Source organism: Culex quinquefasciatus, chromosome 2 (assembly GCF_015732765.1).
Source record: "Culex quinquefasciatus strain JHB chromosome 2, VPISU_Cqui_1.0_pri_paternal, whole genome shotgun sequence".
Taxonomy (NCBI): Eukaryota; Metazoa; Arthropoda; class Insecta; order Diptera; family Culicidae; genus Culex; species Culex quinquefasciatus.
In genome coordinates, this window is record NC_051862.1 from 96,334,737 (window position 1) to 96,356,790 (window position 22,054).

The 22,054-nt window shown below is 36.7% G+C and overlaps 1 protein-coding gene across 1 annotated transcript in view; it reads left to right on the forward strand.

The window, feature by feature from the left end:
• LOC6031465 (somatomedin-B and thrombospondin type-1 domain-containing protein) overlaps positions 1-20,829 on the forward strand; it is a 108,755-nt gene extending 87,926 nt beyond the window's left edge. Inside the window, exons 3-5 of the mRNA XM_038254972.1 lie at positions 9,871-10,074; positions 15,050-15,188; positions 19,608-20,829. Coding sequence (XP_038110900.1) covers positions 9,871-10,074; positions 15,050-15,188; positions 19,608-20,097 — 833 coding nt within the window. The 3' untranslated portion in view covers positions 20,098-20,829. The remainder of the gene's footprint in view (positions 1-9,870; positions 10,075-15,049; positions 15,189-19,607) is intronic.
• Positions 20,830-22,054: the final 1,225 nt, after the last annotated feature.

Sequence of the window (22,054 nt, forward strand, 5' to 3'; positions counted from 1 at the left end):
GTTTTAGATTAATTTTGGGATATTCAAAAGGATTTCTATCAGTATTATTTGTAAATCAGCTATTTTATTTTTATTGACATTTTATAAATTTAATTTGCAAAAATATCTCCAATCGGAAAGACATCATCAAAACTAGAATCAGTAAAACAAGATTCATAATTTTTACCTAAATTTCAGTTTTAAGTTGAGAAACTTGAAACTTCATTAATAGCAGTTTAAAATATTTATCGATAATTCAAAAGCAAAATATAAAATACAAGCCTTACCCGACAAACTTCGTTCTGCCTTTTTTTCGTTTGTTGACGTTTTTAACTTTTTTGCTTCTTCAGCCTCCTATGATCTAAATTTGATTTTACGTAACTTTTCCCATAGAATCTGTAAGTGATCCGGAATCGGTTCCAGAGTGGCCAAAGTTGTAACTTTTTGGCGTAAAAACCTTCCTTCGACTTATACGAACCCAACGCAACAAAGAGCACCTCGATCCGACGTTCCGTGTTGAATTGTTTCGCGTTCGAACAAAACCGTCGAAATTTTTTATATATAGATTGAAAAATGCTTATTTAATTTGATTTCAAGATCCGAGCCGAACCAGCGTTTATAGCTGAAAGGCTTGTTAATAAAGACAGCGTACTTACTTGATTTTAAGATATATTGTATTATAAATCTTAAGAGCGAGTGTTTCACCAATGTGTAACAGGTCGTATCGAAGTGCTCCGATTTGGATGATACTTTCAGCATTTGTTTGTCTATACATGAGATGAACTCATGCCAAATATGAGCCCTCTACGACAAAGGGAAGTGGGGTAAAACGGACATTGAAATTTGAGCTCCACAAAACATAAAAAATCTTAAAATTGCTCGCATTTCAGTAAAACTCCATCATTTCCAACTATCTTTGATGCATTCGAAAGGTCTTTCGAAGCACTTCAAAATGAGCCATAGACATCCAGGATTGGCTTAACTTTTTCTCATAGCTTTTGCAAATTACTGTTAAAAATGGATTTTTTTAAAACCTTAATATCTTTTTGCAACAGCCTCCAACACCTTTACTCCCATAGGTCAAAAGTTAGGGAATTTCATGGATTATAAGCCTACGGTAATAACTTTTTGGCCAATCGCAGTTTTTCTCATAGTTTTTCGATTTTTCTATAACAAACTTTTCACAACGTTAGTTTTTGCCCTGTAGGCTACCATAGCGGCACTTTTTGGTCTCAATTTTTTCATATTCGGAATCCTCGGACAATTTCACGTAAGTTAGAAGTATTGGAGTTGTAATTTTGATATAAAAAATAATTAAATAAAACATTTTTGAAAAAAGAAAAAGATCTTATTTACCCTGTGATCAATACGTCAAATGCTGTATCAAGTAGGCGAAAACCTGTTTTACCCCTAATCCAACAAATTGTTAAAAATATTTTAATCCATTCTAAATGGCATTTTTTCAATCAAATTTACAACTCCAGTACTTCTAACTAACGTGAAAATTTCCGAGGATTCCGAATATGAAAAAATTGAGACCAAAAAGTGCCGCTATGGTAGCCTACAGGGCAAAACTAACGTTGTGAAAAGTTTGTTATAGAAAATCGAAAACTATGAGAAAACTGCGATTGGCCAAAAGTTATTACCGTAGGCTTATAGTCCATGAAATTCCCTAACTTTTGACCTATGGGAGTATAGGTGTTGGAGGCTGTTGCAAAAAGATATTAAGGTTTTAAAAAAATCAATTTTTAACAGTAATTTGCAAAAGCTATGAGAAAAAGTTAAGCCAATCCTGGATGTCTATGGCTCATTTTGAAGTGCTTTAAAAGACCTTTCGAATGCATCTAAGATAGTTGGAAATGATGGAGATTTACTGAAATGCGAGCAATTTTAAGATTTTTTATGTTTTTTGGACCTCAAATTTCAATGCCCGTTTTACCCCACTTCCCTTTGTCGTAGAGGGCTCATATTTGGCATGAGTTCATCTCATATATAGACAAACAAATGCTGAAAGTTTCATCCAAATCGGAGCACCTCGATACAACCTCTAGAACAAACCGAGCAATAATTACAAATACTGCCTCTTAATTGCATAAAAAGTATAATTCATTATCAAAATAGTATATTTTGATGTTTCATATGTTTTCTTACTTTCCTTACATTAAATGCATTTTTTCTAATGATTAATATCTTCAAAAATAGATCTAAACCTGACATGCATTTTTTTTTTAAATTGAAAGCTTCTTCCGAAACGCTCGTTAAAAATCTTGTGAAGTGTTTGAATTAAAAAATAATGAAGCTTAAATGCACTGAGTAACAATTTATAAGTTGAATATTTCGAATTTCGCGGCATTGCACTGTATTTACCAAATTTCACGGCCAACGGGAAATTTCGCGGATTACGCGGCTTCCGTGAAAACGCGAAAAATCACTAGCCCTAGTTATTTTGTAACCTTGAGTAGATTTACTCGATTCTTCTAGCACCCGTGAACGCTGTTCCCAACTTTCAGTTGTTGAAAGGTAATCCACATCACAGCTTAGGATAGAAACTTTACACAAGTAAGGCTTAAACAACGAAACAAATTTAGTAAAATGAAATGGACTCCAACCAGATCTATCATATTTTGATGACGTAGCCTTTTTGTCTTCCTCACCTCACTGGGAAAAGGTTTTAAAATTGCTTTAAAAAAATGCACTATGTTATCTCGGCACTTGCTCAACCGATTTTGTCCGTTTTGGTCTCATTCGATCCGTGTTGTGGTCCCATAAGTCGCTATTGAAAATTATAAAGTTTAGTTAAGAACCTCAAAATTTATGTTTGATAAACAAGTTCAATTAAAGTCCAGAAGATTGTAAAAAGGCTGGTCATGTTACACATTTTTAGAAAGGTATAGGAAGGGTAATGACCTTTCTAACGAGTCCAAAACATTGAAGATCTGACAACCCCATCAAAAGATATAAGCACTTAAGTGTTATTTAGACACTTTTTTGAGGCCGGATCTAAAAATATTGATGAAAACGCTTGTTGGCTTGTTGGAAAGATCTTTTGATTACTCATCCAACGATGAGTCAGATGCTTGATCCGGACAACGTTTCCACCAAAATATCTGAGATCCGGCCTCAAAAAAGGGTGTGCTGCTGCTTATAACTTTTAGTAGGGTTGTCAGTCAATCTTTTGGGCTCGTTGGAAAGGTCTTTTAAATATCTTTCTAAAAATAACATGCCGGATTTTCTAACAAAACCCACCTTTTTTACAATCTTCCATACATTTGCTCAAATTGATCAAATCAAATTTTGACCAAACTGTCAAAATTGGTTCAGCCAGTGCTGGGAATCATCAAGTGCAATCATTCTGATCAACATGCCACCACCCACACAGGCATTTGCTCAGAATTTGATTCTGAGTCGATATGTACACGTGATGGTGGGCCTACAATGTCAAATTAAGAGCTCATTTTTCGAATGATTTTATAGGAGGCAAAAATGCTTGTAGTATCAGAACAAACTAACCAATGCAAGTCAGCGTTCTTTTATAACGTAACGCAAACATTTGGATTTTTAGACCATCTCCCTCCTCGTAAACAAATTTCCATGCAAATTTTGAAAATTTTGTATGGAGCAAAAAAACAATTTGTTGGTAATATTTAGGTGTCTTTTAAATATTATGATGTTTTAACGAAATTGTCAAAACATCAACATTATTTAACATAGGCATTCTTTATTCTTCTCAAATGTATGCAAAAATAGATTTTCAATAATTGTGTAAAGGTTAAGTAACGTCAATGAAAGTGAATCAGGAAGAATATGGAGTATTTCAAAATAACGTCGGTAATGGACAACCCCTGGGTAAATTTGAAACATTTTTTTGAGGATGGTGTGGCACATGTTACATATTACCCCTACCTGTGCACGCTAGTGATCAGGATACAGCAGGAAAATTTTAACTTCAGTTTTGGATAAGTGCCAAATTTGACCATGTCTTTTTAAAAGCAAATATTCCTTGTTTCCAAATCTCTGTTGATTCGAGTTTCTTTTTTAAATTTAGGGAGAAAAATCCTTTTAAATCTAAAAATTATTATTCGGAAATCGGTGTGTTTCCCTGAAATAAAACTAACTGTAAATACGAAGAGAAAACTACCAACAGGAAACCCAATATACAATAACCGATTCAATTACAGCCCAAACAACAAGCGAATATCCTTGTTTCATTTTTTATGTAACAACGCGTAAAACCCACATCAAACGACGCGAAAAAGGCTCTTTTCCACCCTCCCCAAACCCTCTTCAACCTGACGTAATACAAGAGAAATCATCTTGTAATCGCGGACAAAATTTATTTACGGTTATTGCCAAAGTCCCGAAATGTTCACATCGTTTGCATTAATGTAAATGACGACCCAAAATGCCGTCACAAAGCCGCCATATGACAGACCTGCTGCTGGCCGTCGAAAAACTTTTTTTTTTCTAAAAGCACTTTTGCCTTGTTGCCCTTCCGCTTCCCTCGCCCTAAAACACCACAAAAGCAACACGTCCGAGGCCAACTTCCGGCCGCATGGGGACGCATGGCCGGTCGGTCGTTTTCGGTTAGGCCAAACGTCAATAGTTGAGCCCAGACGAGGTTGGAGAGGCGAAGAGCAAAGTTTTCTCCCAAGCTCCTTAATGTTCCTTGTGTAGAACAAAATAATAATTTTGGCATAAATTTGCTTCCATATTTAATGAAGTTTTGCTTTAAAAGTGCGTCGCATGAAAGTTTGGGGGAGATGGCGGTGAGGTGGGTGACGACCAAAGAAAAACTTTGACTTTTCACTCGAGCGGAAACTCCGGAGAAGCTTGCCTTCGTCATCTTTCCTTCATTTTTCAGCTATTCTAAAACATCCAAGTGAGGAGAAAGGAAATGAGAGGGAAAAAGTGGGCTGCAACAGATATTCTGGGAGGAAAAGTTGAAGACAATGCCAGAAGTCAGTAAAGTGACGCAAAGAAGGTCAACCTTGGAAAACATGCAATGAAAAGATTTATTTCTGCTGATTTTCGAAATTAGCCAGCAAAACTTTTCCAATGTTTTCCCCCTTTTGTGCCCAGTGGCGGCGGCGGCGGCGGCGAGTTGTTGACTAACTTGACGATCCTCGCGCGCGTTGAAATTTTTCCATTACTTTTTCGAGGACTTTCAGAAATGCTGGAAGTTGAATGGCCCAGCCGTTTCTCTACTGGTGGGTGGAACGGAATTTACATTTTTGAATCGGAATGATTTCTGTTCAGCTTTTTTTTCAACTCGGTGTTGCCTGAAGAGCGATTGAGCGCTAGCATTTTTTGGGGAAAACTTTTGGCATTATGAGCAAGTGCGCGAGGGTTCGCAATAATGGAACTTACTTTGGTCCTTTAGGCAAAGTGGTCGTTTTGTACTTTTTATTCTACAAATTTCTTTGAAGGTAGCTTACGCAGTTCGTTGAAGGGAACCGTACTTCGGCTGATGCAAATTTATTAGCCTTACCTTATTGTATTAGAATAATAAAAATGGGATTTGTTTCTTGTAATATTTATTTATTCATGTTTATTTGCAGCATAAGTTCATTTACGATTGGTGACTAGTGAAAACTACTTTTACCCGGTGCATTTTGCCCCAATGTTGCGGTGCATATTTCCCCGCATGGTTGTTTGGAATGAATCAGAAATGTTTTTAGATATTTGATATTTTGGAACAATTTTGAGGTTTTTTAAGACTTTTTTCACATGGATGACGAAGAATAATAGTTGGTTTAGAACATCGAACAAAATTTCTCCACAATGTTGTAATGGTTAAGAAATCACAGTTTTCCCTGCTGAAGACTTCGGGGCAGGTTCAAGGTTGTTTGCATTCTTGAGAGTTGTCTTTCGGGATAAAGGGCAACCTTCGGTTAGGTGTCTTGACGCATCCAGGTAGCAGATTGCAGTTGAGCAATTCTCTACGAAAACGGTATTTTTTTCTTCAATTTTAATTTTTGTATTTTTTAATCTGGCTGAAACATTTTTGGCACTTTCGTTATGCCCAAAGAAACCATTTTGCATCGTTAGTTTGTCCATATCATTTTCCATACAAATTTGGCAGCTGTCCATACAAAAATGATGTATGAAAATTCAAAAATCTGTATCTTATGAAGGAATTTTCTGATCGATTTGGTGTCTTCGGCAAAGTTGTAGGTATGGATAAGAACTACACTGGAAAAAAAATGATACACGGTAAAAAACATTTTGGTAATTTTTTTTTAACTTTTTGTCACTAAAACTTGATTTGCATAAAAACAAGATTTTTTTAATTTTTTTGACATGTTTTGGAGGACATCAAATGCCAACTTTTCAGTATTTTCCAAGTTGTACAAAAAATCTTTGACCGAGTTATGAATTGTTGAATCAATACTGAAATGAAAAATCGAAATATTTGTACACTTCATTTTTCGATGTAAAATCAAATTTGCAATCAAAAAGTACTTTAGTGAAATTTTGATAAAGTGCACCGTTTTCAAGTTAAATACATTTTTAGGTGACTTCAAAAAAAGCCGCAGTTGATCCAGATCGCAGCAACCGGTGCGCGAGGTTGAACTTTTCTTTCGCTCCGCGTCATTTTTCCCAACTTTAGAATTATTGGTCTTGAAGAAAAAGTGAATTTTGTTAAAGACGTCGGGAAGTGAAGCGGTTTTCTAACTAACATCCGGCCTGGATGGATCGCGGTGCTGGAGGAGGACGGTTCAATCAAGGACGTGTGCTCGTTCCAGGGTGGCCGCCGAAACTTCCCGGGAGCAGGGTGGTGATGGGTTCGACCGGGAAATAGACAACAACCGGAAGCATGCTGGACCTGGCCCGAATTGGGAAGGTGGCGAGCGCAGAGAGCAAGGCGGTCTTCGGTCACAGCGTGAACGGTCCCCGTCTAGGTCAAGGTTTTTCGCGAGCGAAAAAGAATTGGAGCCGTCGGCACGGATTACTGCGCCGGCACCGTTTTACGTGGCAAGTTCGCTTAGAGGTGGAAAAGGAGGACGACGGAGGCGAGCGGAAGCAGCCCAAGCGGTAACCGGCATATTTCGCCTCGTGCTTTCCATAGCAAATCTTGTGTTTGCTGTTGTTACAAGCCTCCTTAAGACGTTTGAAAAGAAGCTATCTGGTGAGCTCGTTCTTTTTATGAGACAACCATTCTTTCATATATTCTGACATACGCACACATCATTCAAGACAACCCCGCCAAATTATTACTATAAAGGAGTGGCCGTAGCTGACTGGTCATGTTGTTCGCTTTGTAAGCGAATGGTCCTGGGTTCGATTCCCATCTGCTCCCAACGAGAAAATTTAGGAAACATAAATTGAAGCTCTGAACATGAATGAAAAATCAAAGTTGCTCGAGTCGGGGTTCGATCCCCCGTCCTTTGGATTGTTAAGCAAAAATGCAAAACACTAAGCCATCACGGCTTGGTGAGCTACAACTGGAATTAAGAACACTGTTACTACTATATACGTGCTGGGTCCTTGTCCATTTGACAAGGGTTCAGAAGTTCTAAATAACGTTTGAATCCGATTGATGCAAACGTTCTTTAGGACGGGGCTTGTCGATTCAAGCTGAGGTACCTCGCGCACGGCTAGCCTGCGTAGAAATGGGTCACCGAAGCTCGGCACAGCTAACACCATCCAAATGCCTATGCGAGTTATTGGCATGTATAGAATGTAAATCTAAAATACATGGAAACAACTCAATTTGTAAGAAGCGACCGCGTGGTGCCGTTTGGTCGGTTGCACACACACACGCACACTTCAAAAAAGCCGCAGTTTTTATTTTTTTTAAATTAGTGCACAAGTTTGGCCACATTTGAAAAAATAGCTGAGCAGCTGAGAAAATTCTCTACATTAAGCTTTTTTGAACTTTGTTGATACGACCCTTAGTTCCTGAGATATTGCCATGCAAAGGTTTAAAAACAAGAAAACTGATGTTTTCTAAGCCTCACCCAAACAACCCACCATTTTCTAATGTCGATATCTCAGCAACTAATGGTAAGATTTTCAATGTTAAAATTTGAAACATTCATGAAATTTTCCGATCTTTTCGAAAAAAACTGCTTTTTAAAAAAGCGTAATATTGAATGTTTGAATGTCAAAAGTGAGCAAACATGTGCACTAATTATTAAAAATGAAAAACTGTGACTATTTTCAAAAAAGCCACCTAAAAATTAATTTAACTTGAAAACGGTGCACTTTATCAAAATTTCACTAGAGTACTTTTTGATTGCAAATTTGATTTTTTTAAATGAAGTTGAAAATTTTGCGACCAGAATTTCGATTTTTTTAAATTAGTTTTGATTAAAAAAATCATAATTTGGCCAAAGATTTTTTGCACAACCTGGAAATTTCTGAAAAGATGGCATTTGATGTCCTCCAAAACATGTCAGGAAATGAAAAAATAAAAATAAAAATAGTGTTTTTTTTTTTGCAAATCAAGTTTTAGTGACAAAAAGTTAAATTAAAAATCACCATTTTTTTACTGTGTTTTATATTTTTTCCAGTGCAGCCCGTATCTATACCTACTGCCGTAGACACCAAATCGTTCAAAAATTTCTTCAAAAGATACAGATTTTTGAATTTTCATACAACATTTTTGTATGGACAGCTGCCAAATTTGTATGGAAAATTATATGGACAATCTAATGATGCAAAACGGCTTCTTTGGACATACCAAAGGCACCCAAAAAGTTTCAATCGGATTAAAAAATACAAAAAAAAAGATAGAATGACAGAAATCTGAGAGAACTGCTCAGTTGCGAGATTAGTGGCCAACTAACACAGACGCCCAAGCCTCCCAAAAAAGTTGGAACGTTAACTTCAACTCGCTGTTTCTCGGGAACAACTCAACCAATCGGGACGATTTCTGTTTCCAGTGATTTGTAAGAATGTCCAGATGATCCTAAAATTTTGTAGAACTTGATTTGAACAAATTTGTAATTTCTGCGATTGAAAACAATTCACACTAAAAAATTTGAAATATTACATTTGACGTAATCTTTGATAAAACCTATTATTAAACCATGTGAACGTATTTTCAATGTAAAATTGGGTTTATTTTGACGTAAATCGATGAAATTCTTATTGTTATTATATTTCATCAAAAATAGTCTAATTTTACGCCTTATCTGATGCACATAATTGGAGCGTCAAATTCAATGTAATGTTACATCAAATAACACCCAATTTCACGCACCTTTGCCGCTATACGTTCGTCAGAATGAGGAAACGTCAAAACGGCAGCCAGGTTTTACGTTGCTGAGAAATTAATGTTCGTCCAGCTTTTGTTCAATTTTTACACGTTTTATGTTGTCCAATAAGAATTATATGATTCCATTTAGAGTATTTTGCCATCAAAATTACGATTAATGTAATTTTACACGGCCATCGATATTGATTGCGTCGTGTAACATTACGTTTGATTTGACCCAGCTTTACGTCTAATTTGACACGTTTTTTCGTAGTGTGAACGTTCTATCTTTTTTAAAACGACTGCCTCCTCGGCGATTTTTTTAAACGCAAAAAAAGAGGTTGGAACAATGTTTTTGATTCCAAAAATAACAAATTTGATCAAATTGAGTTCTGCAAATCCAAACTAATCACTGGAAAAAATAATCTTCTTGATTGATTGAGCTATGCTCGAGAACCAGCGAGTTGAAGTTACCGTTCCAACTTTTTTGGAGCCTTGGGAGTTGGAATGTTAAGCTACGAGACCGGTAGGAAACACTGAATTCATTTTACTCTATTTATTGAAAGTCTGCTTTATTTATTAAAATGTATCCCTTTTATGTGGATTTAAGTCCTGCTCAAAAATAGAAATTCACAACTTTTACAACTCTTTTACAAATTCTCCATCCCATTTCTCCCTATTTTTCGCAGTGATCGACTGCATCGTCAGCGAGTGGAGCCCGTGGTCCAAGTGTGACTCGACCTGCGGTCCCGGAATGGCCTCGCGCAACAGGACGATCCGGCAGCGACCGCAAAACGGTGGCAAACACTGTCCTTCGCTCGTACAGAAGCGTGCCTGCCCCGGGACCGACCGGGACTGCCGACACGGCCGGAGGTTGCTTCCTCAGCTTCAGGGTAAGTGTCGTTTCGTTTTATAATTGTAATTGGCGTGCGGTTTTCGGAGGACGCGTTTCTGCCCAGTCGGCAGAAATTCATTATCTGTTCTGGGTGCTGACTTTGGGTTGGCACTTTTACACCGCACTGAGATTGGATTGCCCTTTGGCTCTGGGTGCGAAAAGGATTGCACAGTTTCCCGTGTTATCTTGTTGGCACGTGGTGACACGAACTGGTTTCGGTTGTAGTTCAGTACGTATTTCATGAAAGTAAAGGGTTCTCTAGAATGGAAGGGCTTTATGCTGATTTATTAATTTATTTGCTGAGCTTGGCAAATTTATCACGATTTCAAATATTTGTCACAAATAAAACCATAGAACTAGAAAATTTGTTCTGATGCCAATGGATTGTTTCCAAATTTCCTCATGCAAATGCAAGTCACCCTACGATAGAAGAATGTCACATATTTATATTTTGCTCCTATTATTGTCTTTCATGGTATGTTGGTATCAAAATCAAAGTTCCTAAAAGTTTTTCAGACAGTAAATTTGCCACTAACTTTTACTTATGTGCATAATTATGGGTCATTCTCCACCAGCTCACATGAAATCGGAAAAGTCGGCAAATTGCTGAATTTTGAATGAATGAGTTTCATTCACAACACTAAATCAATTATTCAATAATCATCAATTGATCAGCCGCCTCGTCAATCTCTTGGGAACCTAACCTTCAATCTTTTGTTTAAGAAAAAGTTGAAAGATGGCCCGTTGCTCAGGTCAAAAGCTCACAATCCATGGATGCCCAATTCAAACTTGAACTTGAACGGGGCGCACATCTGTATCTTCTTCCGAGACGGAGATGAATTCATCAAGCCGGCATCAATGGTCATCACTTTGAATGCATCAACTTGGAGTCGTCTTTTCACCTCCATGCTTCAAGGCTGACAGGTCAATTAAGGGTCGAATAAAAACTGGACACTCCTTGTTTCCGTACCACACAACATCAGTGTGTCATCGACGAAGCTGGCACATGTGTGATTTGGACTGTGAAGTTCAAAATTTGACACTGTAATAAATTTGACCAAGGTGTTCATCATAATTCCACTTTGGGAACAAATCGCTCTTTTTCAATATGTTTTATTGTTAAAGTAAATTAATGCACCACGCAGTAGATTAAATCCCGTTGAATAAAATTCATTTTGGGAGTTTCTCCTACAAAGCACAAAACGATGCAACTTCCACTCAATTGGACTTGTTCCGTAATTCCTGCCGGATGGCCAACGTATGTGTGTGTATGTGCAATGTCCAACGACAATAATGGGGTGGGTGACCGGAAAAAGTTTTTGCGTTTTTTGCGCCTTTTTACCACACACTATTACGAAACAAGTACGCCCTGTAATGGACCATAATGGAACGTGCAGTAGCAGAGTTTTTCAGAGGTACATGGAAGCCTCCTCCCTCAGACATGCAAACGAGTCCCCCAAGCAGTGTGTGTACCGGAGAAGGTGCTAAGGGATCGGAGCAGAAGCTCAGCTCGTGGGGACGTTTTATGGCCAAAGTTACTGGAATTTATTATGCAGTTTTCAAACAAATGGTCAGCTTAGCAATACCGATTATTCACCTTCACATGTAGGCCTGTGAAAAAGAGATGGCCATTGCATGCAGTGGCGTAAATTTGAGATTTTTTATTGTATTATTACATATTATGTCCTGAAAGTGGGACAGCAATTGCGTTACGCAATATTGTTTTGAGTATCTTAGTTGAAACCTTCATTGGAATCTATAAATTACATAAATGTCATGAATGTGGTGTGGAAAATTGTGCTGTTTTATTCATATGAGAGCAGTTGTTCAATCATGTTTGACCATTTTTGCTCACACGAAATATTTTTACAAATGCCACAATATTTCCAACACAGCTTGAATGTTTTTACCCGAGCAGGTATAAATAACAAGTTAAATTGGTGGTAATACTTTTGTATTCGTGGTAGAAAGCCTCAAGTATTATTCAATAGCAAATTTCGTTTAATACTAACTGTTGTTATTCATTTGATATTAAATCATTATAATAACTATATAAGTTTAGACACATATTTTTTGAAAATTACTTTAAAACTTTTGGAAAATGTTGGTTTCACGTCAAGTAATAAAAAAAAATAACCGTTTACTGACATCAACTTCAAAAATGTCGAGTTGTGTGATGAGTAACGATCGCGGAAAGTTAACAAAATTAGCATTTTAATATTTTGTTCGGTTTTTTTAAACCATGCGCAATCGATTCCCCAGGAAATTATATGTGAAAAACTGACTATTGACGAATTTTTGCAGCATTGTAACCGTTTTCGCGGTGTGGTCTAAAAAGTGCTAAATAGAAGTAAGAAAAAGGTGTCACCTTGTCTTGCAACCATGTATTTTTTTTAAATAAGGACAACTTTTGCAAAGTCTCCAGTAGAAGTTAGGGCTTGGTTGACACCCTGTAGGGTTGTCACCCTGGTTGGCAATATATTTTCAAATTAAAGCCACATTCTTATAAAATAACTTTTTTGAAGACACTCTTTGCAATATTGCTTCCTTAAGGGTGCACAACATCCAAGGAAGTTGTTTTCTTCTTATTCCACAATTGTTAAACTTACGGACCCAATCCTGCAAGAATCTGATTTAAAAAATAGTCAAACTTTGTGGTAAATGACTATGAAGACAGTAATTTAGGGGATGAATAAAAAATATATCGATAGTTAGGGTAGAGTAGTCATCAATGAGACACGGGGAACAATGATAAAATGGCTCTCACAAGTCGTAGTTTCAACCAATCAGGCTCATAGGGGGAAAGGTGTGTCTACTGGATACACGTCTGCCATATAAGTGGCTTTGGTTATGGACGCTCCCTTGAAAAGTAATTCATAAATGTTGTATTTTGGGGTGTAAAAGTAAATAATGGACAAAAAATACTTTTTCGCTCGTAGGCTGCCATTTACACCAAAACTAATATTTCTTCAAATGTCTTTCGACGTTCCATAGGGATTAAGTTGGGCTACAATGTCCTTTCATTAGATTTGGCCAAAATTTAGAATACACCCAGAATCCAGGACTGTCTCATTGTTCCCCACTCTTTTCAGCCCATGGGTAACAATGAGACACAATGGTATTTAAATACTTTTTAGTGAAACTTTTGTTATTAAAAATTTCATGTTGGCAAAATTACTCTAAAATGTACAAGGCAAGTCACCTGCAATGGAACAATACAAAAACATGATGTTTTGCTAGAAAAATGTTGATTTTCGTAGAGTGTCTCATTGTTCCCCAGCTGTCTCATTGTTCCTGCCAAGTGCGTCTACAATGAGACAGTTGAATAACTCTGGCTGTAGATGTCGGATCGATCTCATATTTTGGTCAATGATAGAACACATTAAAAGAAAGATAATGCAACTAAAAGCTCATTAAGACATGCTGATGAAAAAATTAGAAAAATCGTTGAAAGTTGAAAACCAAAAGTGTCTCATTGATGACTACTCTACCCTACTATTTTTTTACTTACAAATTTCCATATAAATCTGAATTGCTTTGAGGAAAGCTGGGTCAGAACCAATCGCCCCCAAATTTTGGGGCGTGTTTGGGGGCACAACAAAGCCACGTAGCCCAGTGGTAACGCTTCCGCCTCGTAAGCGGTAGATCGGGGTTCAAATCCCTGCTCGGCCCAACACAACTGGTGATCTTTTTTCTTCTGGAATCGATTGCTTAGTAAAGGGAAGGTAGTGTATCGTCACAAACTGGACCTTATCACGACACCTTAGGGAGGCGACCTACAGAATGTAAACATTAACCTTAACATGTTAACATTAAGTTGAGAATGAAACTGCCACTGAATCCGCTTTGTAAATGCCGGCCCCGATACTCTTCAAGGGTGTTCCCCTCAGGAACTGGGAAAGATTTACTTACTTTACTTGGGGGCACAACTAGAACCGCAAAAAACCTGTCCTGATTGAATTTGCCCATCTTGATATTTCCCTTACAACTTCAAGCTAACCTAATATTTATACCTATTTCATGAATGGCTCGTGCTGAAAAAATCTTTATATTGCAACCTTTTTGCAGTTAGTTGTTAGTTCTTTTTATGAAATTGCGTATACACTCAACCCTCGGTGGTTTGGTTGAAAACGAAAAGATACTTTTTTAGTTTGTACCCCGTTGGTTGGTCAAAGTCAAACTAAAAAGTGACAAACTGTCACTTTTTAAACGGCGCTCACACACACAATCAAAACAAACGTTTGGTAGTGTGTGTGTGAACTCCGAGTAAAAGGGGTGTCAAACTAAAAAGTGACCCCGCTCGTTTGACAACAGTTGGTGTCAAACCATTTGAAGTTGAGTGTAATTTATAAGCGAGAAAGCAACTAAAATAGTTCTGATTCTGATACTATCTTGAAAACTATAGACGAACATTAAAAATGCGCATCAACATTATTTAGGTGGGTGTTTTTATTTTATTCACCTTATTGTAATTATTGTTATTATCTCCTGTGTTGCCTCTTCTAGACACCTTTATCCCAATAATGAATTAATGAAAAAAAATGCTGATAGATTTTTCGCGTCTTCTGTTAGATATAAATTCAATATTATTGAGTGTCGTTCCCAAAAACAATGACTATCCCCCGAAATTTATGTAATTTTAACACGTTTGACACAGGTACCTCATAAATATAAATAGAAAAACTTGTTGTCTTACTTGATAACTATGCCATTTCGATTATCATATTTATTTTCTCATCCCTTCGGATAATTCAACAGCACAAGCAAACAAAAAAGCGTATTAAAACACCCGTCCAAACTTTCTTCCCTGATGACTTTTGAAACTTCTCAGTCTCATTGTATCTCTGCCAGCCATGCCAAAAGGGAAGGTCTCTCATATTTCTGCCAAGCGACTTCGCTTTCGCAAAGCAAATACCTAATATTAGACGAATTATCATTATTCATACAAAACCCTTGCTTGCTTATATTTTCAGAGACGGCTCTGCTTCTGCCAGTGATGCCAGCTCCGTCCCGGCAGATCAACGCCGAGACGAATGACATCGGATCCAGCGTGGGACACCGAGAAGAACTGTGGAAGGACACTTTTCATCATAAACGAGAGAGCACCAAAGGGTAAGAAGAAAACAAAAATGCTGATGTTAGTTGAAATATAAGTGAGATTGGAAAATTACTGAAATGCCATGGCATGTTTTGCATACAACATAGTTTCCTTATTATTTCGAATGCAAACATTGAATTGTGGAAGAGACAGATTTCTGCCAGAGCAAATGGAATAAAGCAAAAGGATTGAGCAGATTGATTATGATCTGGCGTATCTTATCACTCAAATTGTGCTCCGGACTGGACGTGATCTGAGTGTTCAAGCAGAAAACTTTCTTTTTGTTGCAGAACGAAAGATAGCAAAAATGTCACAGCAAAGTCATCAGTACTTTCGTCCTTAGTTATTCTCTAGAAAAAAAAACTTTTTGGAAAAATAATAGAAGATTCTTACCTGTTAGGCAGTTTTCCGAATTTCACTGCTTAAACATTTTTTTTTGGCAAAACTGTTGAGAAAATCCTGGGTCAGTGCTCACTTCAGGATCGTGCAAAATTGCGTGAACTTGAAGGTTAAGATTTTTTAACATCAATCCCTTCCCTACTAACCCCGAGTAGGCCGCGGGTAACCGGCTCCCCTCCCACTAACATTTACACACAAGATCCTCTGTAATTACTCTTAGCTTTAAGAAAAATGTAATAACAAATGCCGACTCGGTCCTAACCAGGTCCCAGTACCGAAAAGGACCTAATAAAAATATTTTATGAAAAAAAAGGTTAAGATTTTTTACCAAATATTCATTATTTTTATTTCATTTTCAAGTTGATTAATTTTTAAGCCTTTTTCTTGAATTGACTGCAGACCGGACAAAGATAATTAGACCTGATTTTTTGACATTAAAATTTTCTTAAAATTCAGGTTATGTCAACAGAAATCCAAATTTGGATCATTAATGATTTTTATTATTGTTTGAATTTATTAAAACCACAGAAAAGACAAACAACTATCAAAAATTAAATTTACTTGAATTTAAGCCATGAAATATTTTTTTCCAGTTCCATAACCAATAATACTTTGTGTGTGGCGCTTTTGAAATGTTAGTCGTGATTTTAGAATTGTGAAGTTTTATTTATTAAAGATGATTTCAAAATATCACAAAGGTTTCTTTTCTGACTTAGATCATCGGATCAATAGTTTCCAAGCTATCGTCGATTGAAAAATGAGAGCCTGTTTAGTAGCATTTAGGGACCATCCAAAAACCACGAGAACACTTATTTTTTTGGAAATCAAGAAATTATTTTGGTGCCAAATTTGGTCCAAATATGTGGTCTTTTGATCTGGATCCTGCTGGTTTGATGTGTAATCGCTGCATTAAGACTTGTATGGAGAAAAAAAAAATGATTCAAAATATATATATTTTTTTAAATTGGGATAATCTATATAAATATAAAAATTTCGATGGTTTTGTTCGAACGCGAATCAGTTTGATACGGAGCGTCGGATTGAGGTGCTCTTTTTTTTTGTTACCAGAGCTTTCTAGCTCAGTTAAACAAAAACGACAGAGGTTGTTAGACCACATGCCGATTTTGTGCAAGGGAGGTGCTCTTTGTTACGTTGAGTTTATATTATCGCGGGCGTCTATAATTAGAGTTCGCGCGCGCTGATATGACCGCAGGATAATGGCCGCATGACAGCCGCAGAACACATTTTTGGCTGTTGTCAAAGGTTGCCTTGAGTTTTTTGCTGACTTTTCGGAAAATATTCAAAACAAATCAGGTTGACAGCCAAATCAACGCTGAATTTCAGTTCAACCTGCTGATTTTTATACAGCGGTAGTTCGGTGGCTGTAACCTCCTGTCAGTCACAGTGAAGGAGTAAATTGGTTTTATCTCGCAATAAGCCCAAGGAAGGTTTATACGCTATAACTAATTGACACTTCGGCCAGTTAAGTAAAATCAAATTTTGATCACAGGAGGCTGAATAAGCAAAAAACTTCAACACACGAAAAAAAGGCAAAACGAAGTTTGTCGGGTAATGGGCTATCTACAATCACTTAGCTTAGAACATCTAAGTAAAGTAGTTACTTAGGAAAGTACGCAACTTACGGCCGTCATCCACAATCAACTTAGAAATTTTGCTGGGCTGATATACGTTGCTATGCAGTTGTTTGTTTACCTTTGATATTGAAACGTCAACTTACCGTAGATTTTGAAATTTTTCAAACCATACGTCAGTTTCTAATTTGATTACTTTTCCATTGTAGAAGCTCGGCTTCATTTCCATTGATTCAAATTCCTAAGCTAAGTGAAATTTTCTAAGCTAAGTGATTGTAGATAGGCCATAAGGCTTGTGTTTTATAAAATCCAAATCGTGAAAAAGCTAATACGAAAAGCTTTAGAAATCATCTTTGGTTAACTCAATACCATAACTTTTGTAAACTTTGTATGACGTGTGACATCCTCAACTCATATGAGCACAGAGATTTTTTCCCTTGTGAGAATCTTCTCGAATGAATAACGAACATACGTGAGGATGGCAAAACATTTGTTGCTTCTTATGCGGAGAAAAATTAGCTTGTTGATTGGATTTGCTCATGAATAATGCACAGATTAATGAATAGATGACTTCCAGCCGAAGCTAAAAGCATACATTTACCTTAACTTCCATTTTACAGTTGTGATTTTATTGAATTTTCTCTGGCATGAAAATTTAATAACTTTCCTACATAGCTTCAAATGTGAAATAACTTGCTTCCTGACAGTATTCTCAAAATGAAAATCTAAATGCTTATTTTGCTTGATGACCGATCGTTATGAACATTTCTCTTACATTCCCAGGACGTTTTAGGCTTATCTACCGGATGTCCTGACAGAGCGAGTCAAAACAAGCTCATATAAGCAGACAGTAAAGTGCTTTTTAGATGGGGCAGCACTATGAGGAAGAAGCAAAGCACACAAGCGCACAAAATTCCACTTCATATCCAGCATCTAGTAAATCGCAACCGAAAAACTAGACACCAAAACCAACTTTTTCCCCCCTCAAGATAAGGGCTCACATCTCTGCCATCTTGCTTGGTGAACCCAGTCACGTGCAACGTTGGTGGGAAATCTAAACGTAAACATGTGTAACATGACGACTGACTGCAAGGAGCAAGGATTCTTCCACAATGTTGCACACAAAATGTCATCTGTGTCTCTCTACGTCTCTGTGTCTCACTTTGCAGGAGAAAAGTGATTCCGGAGGGAGGGAAACCAAGCGGGTCCTTCTTCGCCTTCCATCATGCAAATTGCAATCGGTTGTTGGTCTGGTGTTGGTTTTTGGAGTTCTAGCCTCAGTTTATGTGACCCAATTTCATGGTTTGGTTCGTGAACTTGGGTGAAGCGTTATTTGCAGTACAAAGTTTGCACCTGAAGTTGGGAATTTCATTGTATTTGGAATTGTATGACTCTGAAACATTGCAAGGTCAGCAATAAGCTTTAATAAAAACTAGTTTTTTTTCGAATATAGAAACCCGAAGTGATTTTTTTTCCGATTTATTCAAATGACTGTTTCTAGCATTGAAAATTCAATTAGTGTTTATTAGTAAATAATCAATTTACAATTTCTTATAACCTAATAGAGTTTTGGAGTTCCTTTCAACTATGGTTTACACTATAATACATTTAGATGTTATTGGATATTCTAACAATGGATTTGGCAAGGGAAGGAAAAATAAATTAAAAACCTTCGAGATTTGCTAAGGAAAAGGATAAAAATAAAAAAAGCTTAAAACTAATATTTTAGCATTTTTAAACATATTTTCTATTTTATTTTCATAACATATACTTTCAATTGAGAAACTATCAATCTATTCTCAGTTTTAATGCCTTTTCTAAACAATCAGTAATTTTGAACTTTGTTAAAAAGTACTATTCTTAATAAATTTTATTAATTTTTATTTTTTTACAAATCTAATACCGTCATCTGGGGCGAATCGGGACTACAGTCTGAATAGGGACAGAAGTTTAAGAGCACTTAAAGGGTTTAAATTTGGAAATGAATGTACACATTTTGTTGGTCTGAGTCTGTTCTATTCGAAACCAACCAGAAAAATCAAAATATTGTGCTCCAACATGGTTAAAACTGCTGTCCCAATTCATCCCATGTGTCCCAATTCGCCCCAGTTGACGGTAATTAAACTAAGATTTTCACGATTGCAGGCATGATTTTAGGTCGTTTGAATAAGTTCTCTTTTGTAATGTTATGTAATTTTTCTGCATAAAGTGCATAAAGTACTATATTTTCAGGATTACCTTCACCTACAACTAAAATTAAAAAAAAAATTCAATCGGTCAATGTGAATCTCTATTGCCATGTCGTACCTGGGCGAAGTCAGTTTCTAAGCTCCATAACAGTTTTTCACGGTCCATCCCATTGAATGCGATTATAAAAGTCGTGTAACACAGATTCACTCTATCATAACCTCAATCTCTTCCGTCCTTTTCCCTCACTTCCAGGTACTGCGTGGCGTTCGAGGTAATGAAAGTGACCAAGCAGTGCCACAAAGAGCCCAACTATCATGCCCTGGCCGAGGGGGACCGCGTGGTCGTCCGGTGCGATTTGGTGGAACCAACGTCACCATTGAACGCCACCTCCAGCAGCGCCAGTGCCAGTGACGATGATGAACCTTCTTCCACATTCACCATGAACAACTCTATTTCGTCGGATGAGTCCTCTGACGGAGATGACGATGAAGGTGCTGACGACGTTGGCGATGACGATGGTGAGGCTGATTACAATGAAAGCAGCAGCAACAGCAACAGCAGAACCGGCAGTAATAAAGTTGAACAACGACCGCCGAATCGGTGCCTCGGGGAGGGTCTCACCGGTCGGAACACCCGGTTTGCATCGCTGGCCATTCCGGCCTGCCACGGCAAGTGGTTACGACTGACGGTTGGAGTGCCGAAAAAGTGCACCCCGGGTGAGGCGCAGTTTATCTTCGTCTAAAACACAAAACCCGGGACCGACGACCGATGATACCTCCTCGAGGGAAGATGGGAGGGGGTGGACAGGAACAACCCATTTTGAGACAGAAGAGCAGCAGTAGAGACACGACACTCAGTGCCTGGGTCCTCGTGTGGGAGGGAGGAGGGATTGGGCCAGCCAGCCAGCAGAAAACCGGCCTGGCATCATCGGTGATACTAACTTTGTAGGACCAAACCACACCAAAAACTCACAAACAGAAAACAGACCATTTCGAACGAAAACGGGGGTAGTATTCGGCCAAGTACACTCAGTTACTTTGCTGCTGAAAAAAGCTTTTATTAAAATAATCTTAGAAATTCGGAATTATTTTCAGTACATTTTGGGCAAACAACTTTCGATTAAAAAGTTTGGAAGTCACTAACAGTTTTAAACTTTTGAAATTTTACGGATTTTGTCTTTCTTACTGAGAGATGCTTTGAAATCACTCGAAAAAAAAATTAGAGTGAATTTCTTATCTTCAACAAACAAATTGAGCAGTTGCAAATATTTTCCAAAGTTGATATCACTTTTTTTCTGGTGTAGGTTAGTAAGAAATGAACAAGATCAATAATTGAAATTTTGATGATTTTATTCAAAGATTATGGCAAATTCAGGTTCTATAATCAAAATTCATAAATTAATAATTTTGTTTTTTTTTATTTTCTACTCTACAACCTTATAAAACATTGTTACTTTGTACAAATTACCCAAAGAAGTAAAAAAAAATCAAATTTTGAAATGAAAATGCATTTTTTTGATAAGAAAAAAAAAGCAGATTCGACAAGAAAAATAAGTTCATTATTTTTTTAACTGAGAGCCGAATTCATCATCGAATCAAATTTACATTTTCTGATTAGCGGTTGCTGAAATATGCATAAATTCAGCAACCAAAGGTCGGAAAGTTTTCTCAGTTTCCTGAATATATATTTTTTTGCAATGATTGACAAGGATGGACACATTTTTATATATTAAAAAAAGAAAATTTGTTGAATGATTTAACATGGTGTCGATCCAAATCCCAAAATAAAATTCCCTGACTTTTCCCTGACCTCTCCAGACCACCAATTTATTTTTATTTTTATATTTATTTTTTACTAACATATTGTTTGGAGCGTTTTTATGGTTTCATGCATTTTCCTTTTTGAATATTGCAAATTTAAGATATTGAAAAAAATCAATGACTTTTTTATTTTATTTTTTTAACGATGGATTCTGCAAAAACTTAAAAACATTTTTTTTTATTTTGTCAATCTTTTTTTTCTAATCGAACACCCAAAATGAGCAATCATAAAATTGTCCAATGGTTTTTTTTATCTGGTGATGCCATTATAAATGTTGCCCTTTATCAAAAAATCTAGAGTTTTTTTGAATGGGTCCTATAAAAGGCTATTACGCAGATCGGAAGGAAAGGGGTCAAGAAACAGCTTTACGAACAGCAGAACAAATGAGATGGAGAGATTTCTTGGGGCTTTTCTTAACCCTCTCTGGCTTGCTTTCGCTGCCGCTGCTGCCCACTTGAAATTTTTCTTGACCGGTTTCTTTCGAAGTGCATGCCTTACAAAACATATGAAACACAAGGACCTTTAAAGAAACTCTAGAAATAATTAATAATTACAATTGTTGCAAATTTGAAATTCCTATTAGTTAGTTTCACTTCATTTCCTAAAGAAAATTTAAAGTTAAAAGTTTTCAAAAAAATAAAAGCAAATGAAAATTTGAGTTGAAGTAAGAAGTCATGTTTAAATTTAAAATAGTTTCCTTTTGCGGAATTTTCAAACGAATTAGGCCGATGCCATTTTTGATTGTGTTTTTATAAAAAAAAACTAATAGTTTTGGAGACAAAAACTTGAAAAAATATGTAATTTTGTAGAACCTTAAGAAAGATTAAAACAAAACTGAAAAACTAAGAAAAATAAACAATTAAATGTAAATTTTTCAA